The sequence below is a fragment of the Glycine max genome, chromosome 11 (assembly GCF_000004515.6).
Source record: "Glycine max cultivar Williams 82 chromosome 11, Glycine_max_v4.0, whole genome shotgun sequence".
In the NCBI taxonomy this organism is placed as follows: Eukaryota; Viridiplantae; Streptophyta; class Magnoliopsida; order Fabales; family Fabaceae; genus Glycine; species Glycine max.
In genome coordinates this window covers 19,095,441-19,103,768 of record NC_038247.2, presented here as the reverse complement: position 1 = coordinate 19,103,768, position 8,328 = coordinate 19,095,441, and the positions used below count along the sequence as shown (strand labels likewise).

The 8,328-nt window shown below is 33.3% G+C and overlaps 1 protein-coding gene across 1 annotated transcript; it reads left to right on the top strand.

The window, feature by feature from the left end:
- Positions 1 to 2,583: 2,583 nt before the first annotated feature.
- Positions 2,584 to 8,066, top strand: LOC100500580 (uncharacterized). The gene is given in 4 exon segments (NM_001249440.2): positions 2,584 to 2,859; positions 3,786 to 3,908; positions 6,895 to 6,975; positions 7,831 to 8,066. Coding segments are annotated over 4 exon segments (585 nt in total). The 5' UTR covers positions 2,584 to 2,595; the 3' UTR covers positions 7,948 to 8,066.
- Positions 8,067 to 8,328: the final 262 nt, after the last annotated feature.

Sequence of the window (8,328 nt, the reverse complement as noted above, 5' to 3'; positions counted from 1 at the left end):
AAGAAGAAGAAGAAGAAGAAGAAGAAGAAGAAGAAAGAAGAGAAAACAAGGCTGAGGCGCTACCGAATTGCGATCGTAATCGACTTCTACATCGTTCTTCGTTCAGTGTTCTTCGTTCGTCATCCGGTTAGTTTTTGTTTTAAGGATTTGGATATGATCTATGCGCCCTTAGGGGCCTTCTTTGTTGTTTTTTGTATCTTCATCTCCTTCTTCTCTCATCGGTAAATCTCTTTTCTTTTGTAAAGTTCAATTTTAACCGATCATTAGTTGTGTGAGTCATCTTTTAAAGAGATTGAAAGTTAGTAAATAAAACCAACTCATAACCTCTTCTTTTTTTATCAAATATCACTTGAGATCGTTTCAAGGTCCAACGCCTTAACAACTCTCTCCGCTTTTCAAAATTTAAAAGATCATTTCAAGGTCCAACACCTTGACGATTCTCTCTGCTTTTCAAATTTAAAACATCGTTTCAAGGTCCAACGCCTTAAACGACTTTTGTTCGCAATTAAAATCGATCTTTCAAAAAACATAAAATCAATTTAATACACCAACTTTCAGACTTTAAAGAACTACGTAGGTCTAAATTCCTCATCGCACCTGAGGATACGTAGGAGTAAAGGCAACACCCTTGTCGACCACAAAAAAATAAAAATATAAAAAGGGAAAATAAATAATTCTGAAATCACGTTGCACACTCGATTGAAGACTGTTGTCCCTTGTGACGGACGCGTGGGGTGCTAATACCTTCCCCATGCGTAAACAACTCCCGAACCCTTATTCTCAAATTTTGCAAACCTTTTTTTGGTTTTTCTAACGTTTTCCCTTAAATAAATGTCGGTGGCGACTCCACGCGTTTTCTTTACGAGAAGACGCACCTTCGGCCTTTAGCCTCGCCCTCCCATCGAATGGTAGGTTGCGACAGGTTCCAATAGTTTGTCTCCCCTCAGAGCCTGGTCCTCTTGCCCACTAAAAGTCTCTGTGTTATTACTAGGGCATGCCATAGGCTCTTTCTTTGCTAGGGGCAGTTAGTTTATCCTTTTGTATTTATTTCCCATTGATAAAAAAAAATTTATATATAGATAGTTTTTGTGACATGCTTGAAAGACATTTCTTGTTTCGATGAATTTTTAATGTGATTATTTTGGAGCATATAGTTGGCACCCCTGCCCTTCACTTTTGGCTCCGTCCCTGGAGTCAGGTATCCCAAATAGCATAGAATTAAGCGGTTTACTTGGAACCCTTAGGATAGTTTGTAGTTTACCTTGGCCTAGTTTCCTGATTTAGGGATGTTTACTTACGTATAATAAGATAAGATAATTTTGTACCTGATCCTGAATTATCTTAATCTTTTTATTGATAAAGATAGATCTTCCAATCTTCCTTATTTATCTTTTTTGAGTGTTGATTTGACGATATAGGTGATATACTCAGTCGTCCATTGACGATTCTCCAAGTCCAAATAATACATTTTGTATTGAAGATATTAATTTGTTGATCAATGTTCTTCATGTGTACATTCTATCTCACATTTTGGATTTTGCATGAGCCTAACCAAGTCATGGATCTCTTAGCAAAAAAGGGTTTTTCTCTAAATTTTTCACTTCATATTTTTTATGTTACTCATAATTTGATTATTCTACTCTTTTTGAAAGACGTACTTTTTGTTTCTTTTTCTCGTGAATATCTTTATATCTAGGTTTGGGCTTAAGCTCCCTTCCATCTTATTAAAAGAAAAATTATCTTGAACCGCTTAAAAAATTTATACCTTAGAAATAATGGGTAGGAATTTTTTTATATAAGATGAATAGGAAAATTCCAAAAAATGATGGAAAGAAAGAAAAATATGAAATAAAGAAGTAACAGTAATAGAAGATGGTCAACAGAGCAAAAGTTCTGTTCTATCTTTTGCGTTTAACTTTTTGGAAGAAAAAAAAATTTTGATTTTTTTTGTTTAGTTGTAAAAATGACTCTTTTAAAACTAATATAAAATACAGATAAAAAAAATACTTATACAAATTTTTTTAATACTTGGAGAGAATTTTTTTAAAATGAATGAGATTTTGAGAAGCCATTACGGCAAATGAAAAATCCAATTGATGGAGATATTAAAAAAACAAATATCTACATATAAGATTCGTTTTTGTTTTGATTTTTTTCAAAGAAATATTTATTTTTCACCGAAAAACATGTTTAGAATTTGAAAAAGAATTAATTATAACTTATCATGTTTATAAGATTCTTGTTGAGTTTTATGTTAATTATTTTAAAAATAATGATAATTTTTTTCATTGGATAAACAGTATAAAATGAGTGTATAATCATTAAACTTATTTTTAAATTATTAAGTTACTTTTTTATATAAAAAATGTTTTTTATATAAAAAATCATAGTATTTTTCAGAAAATAAAAAACATCAAAAAGTATTTATTTTGTTCTAAACATTTTTACAAAAGCATAAATCTTCCAAATTATTACCATCATCTACACTGGTTAGGCATTTAGTGACAGAGAAGAACCTTGTGTAAAAGACAATAATAGATATGGTAAACCCCACTCAAAAACACACTCTTCAAATTCCAATCCAAACCAACAATAATGTCTCTCTTCCATTGCCATGCCTTTCACCACCGCATGGCCACTCTCTCACCCTTCTCACCCTTCAATTCCAAACCCCTCTTTGCTTTTCTACCAAACCCCTCTTTCTTAACTCATCATCAACAACAACAACATCCTTATCCTCTCACCAAAACCACAACCACTGACCTCAACAACAATAGGCCTCTTTCACTCTCCACACTGCCCAGAAAGTTGCTCTGCAAACCACCCCAGGGGAAATATGTCAGAGAGGACTATCTAGTGGTATGCCACTTCAAATTGCTTCAGTTTTTTTTATCATTGTGTTTCTGGGTCCTGTTTAGCAATTTGTGAATTTTCATCGTTCATAACCGTTCTATCTACGTTTCAGCCAAGGCTTTGAATATCTGTCGCAGTCTGCGATTTCGTCGCGTTTGTTAATATCGCGACAGATCGTGTACAAATGTGACCGATACAGTCCCAACTGCGGTCGCGTTGCAGTCGTGGACAGTTAAAAAGCATTGTAGTTTCGTCATGTTTGTTAATATCGCAGCAAATCGCTGACAAATGCGACTGATACAGTCCTAATTGCGGTTTCATTGCAGTCAGTCACGGACTGTTAAAAAATCTTAACTTTGCGGCCCAAATTACGGTCGCCGACCAATATCTAAAACCTTGGTTTCAACAAAATGCCTTTTCTTTCTGATCTTTTTTTAAAAAAATATATAATTTTTCAGATTTTTTTGTACATCCGGTTAAGGCGCAAAACAGTTAGAAGTTTTCGATGTAATGAATGGTTTTGTGTTTCTGATGTAACAGTTTCTTTTTTACTCTTATAAAAACTTATAATTTTTACCCCTTATGAACTAAAATACATTTTTTTATTTGTTTCCTTTTAGCTTCTTACGGTACAAATATTGGAGTTCTAGAAAAGAAAAAAGAACAAGAAAAAGATTTTATTTTATTTTTTTTAGTTTAGTTTCTATGCATTGTTAGTGTAAAATTTTATATTATTGGTATACTTTTAAGATAATTATTGTAAAAGTTAATAAACTTATCGTATATGACACTGTAATAAGATGAAGGTGGAAAAAAATCTCTATTCGGTACATACGCTATTTACTTTTTTGTTTTGGTATTTTTAGTTTTTAATAAATTAATTGAAGTTTGATGCTCTAGTGATCCCAATGTTTATTATTTTGGATTTGCAGAAAAAGTTGTCAGCTCAGGAAATCCAGGAGCTGGTGAAGGGAGAAAGAAAAGTGCCTCTTATCATTGATTTCTTTGCAACTTGGTGTGGACCATGCATCTTAATGGCACAAGAACTTGAAACAGTATGTGGTTCAATCGATGTACAAAATGCGTAACCATTGCTGTGATTTGACTATGAGGATGTGTTGTTGCCTATGTGATGTTGGTTTCTGCTTTCAAGATAGCACAATGTGTCTGATGTTTTATTTCAACCTTTCCTAATATCAGACTCCGAAAAAGAAGTATAGGATATCAAGGGGGTCTAGGATTTTACGATTTCTAATTCCCTTAAGGAAGAGATAAATAATTGTAGGGAAAATAGAATTTCCACGGCAACAACAAAACCTATTGTTATAACCCCTAAAAGGATTTTTGTTAGAATCGTTAGCAAACTCAGTTGATTGAGCAGGGTGTGTGAGTGTTGTAAACTCCTTGGTATTGTGTTTAATTCCTACGGATAAAAAAGAAGTATAGGATGACTTTTATGAGTCTTTAATTGTGTTTAAACTTTGTGTTATGAAATAGATTAAATTCTGTTCACTAAAAAATAGATTAATTTCCTTAAAATATTTGACAGAGATTTGCCTATAAATAAGTAAAACAGGCGGCTGATTTGCAAACTTTGAAATTCAATTGTGAACTAAATTTGGCTCTCAATTATTCACTGAAACTAACAGTTATTGTTGTTATTGGATGTTGATGGAAGGTATAATGGCATATCTTATGTTTTTTTTCAATGTATATTTGTATAGATTTGATTCTATTAATGATTAATTTCATCAGTCCCATATGACACTGAATATGAAATATCATTCATTTGCCTTGCCCTCAAAATTAAGGATTTCCAATCTGTTGGACAGCCTGTCTGGTTGAGCTGATCATAACAAATTATGGTTTATCTATTCCAAGAGCAATAGAGTTATCTATTAGTCATGTTGAGTGATTGTCACGATGTTTATCAATTCCCAATGTGGATGAGGCCATGGATGGTTAGCTAGTTCTTGCATTCCAAATTATATGTAGGCTATTGTTAGTTCTGGTGGCTGAAAACAAAAAGGTGAAAGGTTTTGATCTTCACTTAAAATTTGTTTACTTGAACTCATGATATTGTATCATATCTCATTTTTATTCCAACATGGAATGGAATGTGTCCAAGGATAAGCTGAAACTTGTGGCTTTAGGTGGGCTATCATTCAGTCTCTTAGTGTGCAAGGTTGAAACTTATGCCCAAAAATATTTAAAGGGGATAATTACAAAGAAGAGATTTGTGGACTAGCAACATAGTTAAGAACATTAAATATTCTGGGGCACTGGGCCACCAGTAACAGTAATCACTGTTATCAATCCCGGATAGTGGCCAACCCCAAAAACACTGTGGGGGGATGACTGCTATTCTGAATTTTTTTTATATATTTCATACTAAATACACATAAATGCTAAAGAAATTTTAAAAAATTACTCGATAGTATTGACATGTTCGTAGTTAACAATAAAAAAGTTATAGGTTTTAGCTCTTAAGCAAACATACAAGTAGATAGTAGTGAAGGAAGGATTGAATGGGTTTTTTGTTCATAATTCTTGGTGTTAATGTTTCTCATTATCTAGTTTCTCCTCTTTATTTTCTAACAGCCATGACTAACCAAAGAGATAGAGGAAAAAGGAGTGAATGGGATTGAGACTTTGGCAGATAGATGACCAAAAAACAGACCTCAGACTCAGACGAGACAATAATGGAACAAAGACAACAAGAGAAAACTAAAAAAGAACTTACTGTAGAGACAAAAACACAAGAAAGAGATTAATTGAAAACAGAGTTTGATGAGAATAGAGAACAGTGAACAAGATTATAAGAGAAAACTGAAAAAAAAAAAGGAGAATGAGAATGAGAAGTAAAAAAAGCTGCTCAATGGGTTGTCCGAGAGTCACCAGAGGGTCACACTGGGGTCGTTCAGTAGTTGCAAAATAGGAGAGGAGGCAAGTGAGGCATGATAGTTACGAACTATGAAAGGGTTCACTAGTTTCTCTTCATCTAATGCTGTATATTTAAAAAGTCTTAGATTATCTTATATCTTGTTCTTAACTTTATGATAATGTACAGGAAAGTTACAAGGGTAGATATAGTGCCATCTACATGTTGGACCAACGATTAGGGCTAGCATGCATTGAAATTTTAATCTACAAGCAAGAGTCACTGTGTAGTTTCATCCAAAAGGTGGGGCTGGGGGGTGGACCAGGAACTAGAAAGTGTTAAAAGAGCAGGAAGGGGCTTTAGTTATTTGCCAGTGTGTGTTTGGTTAAATAGCTTATTAAGTGCATATTAAGTAATGCATATAATGTAAATACTTATGTATAAGTTGTTTCTATAATTGAAGAGGAAACAAGATTAAACTATTTTCATAAGTTATATGTAACATCACACTTGCAACACATATACAAGTGTAAATTGGTAAACAAAATACTAGTGTTTATGTCATAAGATAAGTTCAGATTAGCTGTAAATAAGCTTTTCCAAATGCATCCCTAATTGAGAGATGGTGTAATTTTGAAAGTGGTTCTCTGTATTATAAATGAAGTTCCAAAGCATTGACTACAACTTTGCAACCAGTTTACAAGCAAAGCATTTTTACACAAGTTCTATTGAAATTTCAAACGACTGTTAGCTATAATTTGTATTATAATTATTAGCCTATATTTAATATTTTATTTTATTTCCATCATTAGAAGAGATACATTGATGAACTGCACTCAAGGGACAAATTGCATTCTGATAATCATGCTAGTGCATTATGTTGCCTGCAATAGTTCATCTTCTGTCTTCTGACTGAGAACCAATTCAAGCATCTAGGGATCTTGAATTTGTTCTATAACTGTTTGGTTTAGTTTCCCTTAATGCTGACTTTTTACTTGAACAATCCTTGCGTACTTTGTCTTATTTCCTTAATTTTATAAGGATATCATGTTTTAATCGATAGAATGGTTCTAAATTCAGCAGTATTTCCCTCAATGTTTGTCTTGTTGATTAGTTGATTCTAAAGCTCAGAATAACCATCCATATTTAAATTTCTACAGCTTGCAGTTGAGTACCAAAACAAGGCACTGATTGTTAAGGTTGATACAGATGAGGAGTACGAATTTGCACGCGACATGCAGGTAATAAGCCCATTTTTGGTTTACAATTTGTACATATACAAAAACTTAATAGTGATCCATAAAAAAGTCTTGTAAATTTTTATTAAAATTGTTAAGGTATTATAAATTTGTAAGAAAGGGTTTTAGTACTCAATCATATGTATATGGGCTGGGCCCACATGCTTTTATGTACATGACCTAGTAATTACAAACATGAGGAGTCACTAGACACTGTAATATATCCCATTACAGTTTTACTCACATGCCTCTTTATCTTTTTCCACTTTTCTCTCTACAAAAATGACATGAGAACTTGTGGTATTATCCATAAAAAAACGGGGGACAAAAATAAACATGCAATATATCATGGGATCTAAGCAGTTTCCTCATATACTTATACATGCTAATCCTGTTTTTTTTTTTATTAAAGATAATAACCATAAATGTTTATATCTGACATATTTATTTTCTTTGTATTATAGCTAACAAGAATCAGTATTTTATTAATTGGTGTTTCAACTTTCAAGCCTAGATTAGACCCTCAAAAGGGACCATTAGGAGCAGATCTAGACACAGGCTGGTCATTGATTTGCCCTTTTCAGTTGAAATTTGGATTGTGACAGTTTCTAAAGAACACTTGATTTTCATATATTTCAGTTTATTAAAAGATAATAACCACAAATGTTTAGATCTTGCATATTTATTTTCTTTGTAGTATAGCTGACAAGAATCACTGTTTTATTAGTTGGTGATTAGACCCTCAAAAGGGACCATTAGCAACAGATCTAGACACATCTGATCATTGGTTTGCCTTTCAGTTGAAATTTGGACTGTGACAGTTTCTAAAGAACACTTAAATTTCATAACATGTTTCAGGTTCGTGGGTTGCCTACTGTGTTCTTTATTAGCCCTGATCCGAACAAAGAAGCTATTCGAACCGAAGGACTTGTCCCTATACAGATGATGAGGGATATCATTGACAAGGATATGTGAAACAACAACAAAGTGTTCTGATCACCTGACATAGTTTGTGTTCCTGGATCCTGCAATATACTGTCTGGTGTAATGCTAGCCTATCTGGGACAGAATTGAAGTGCTAACCGATTCATATGATTTTGGTTATTGAAGGTTGTAAATCGTATGATATTTATGTAAACTTTGAGCTCGACATACTCCATAGTGTATCACATGTGATGTCAAATGGAAGAGAACATTGTAACACAATCATGTATTTGCACCCTACCATTCTTCAAAATATAAAATGTTATTGAGAGGGACAATCTGTGTGTTAGGTAGTGACTGAGTTGAGCTAGATGCATGAAATTTATTATCCTGTCACCGTGCCGATATGTTTTTGGGGGGCAGTTGAATGTG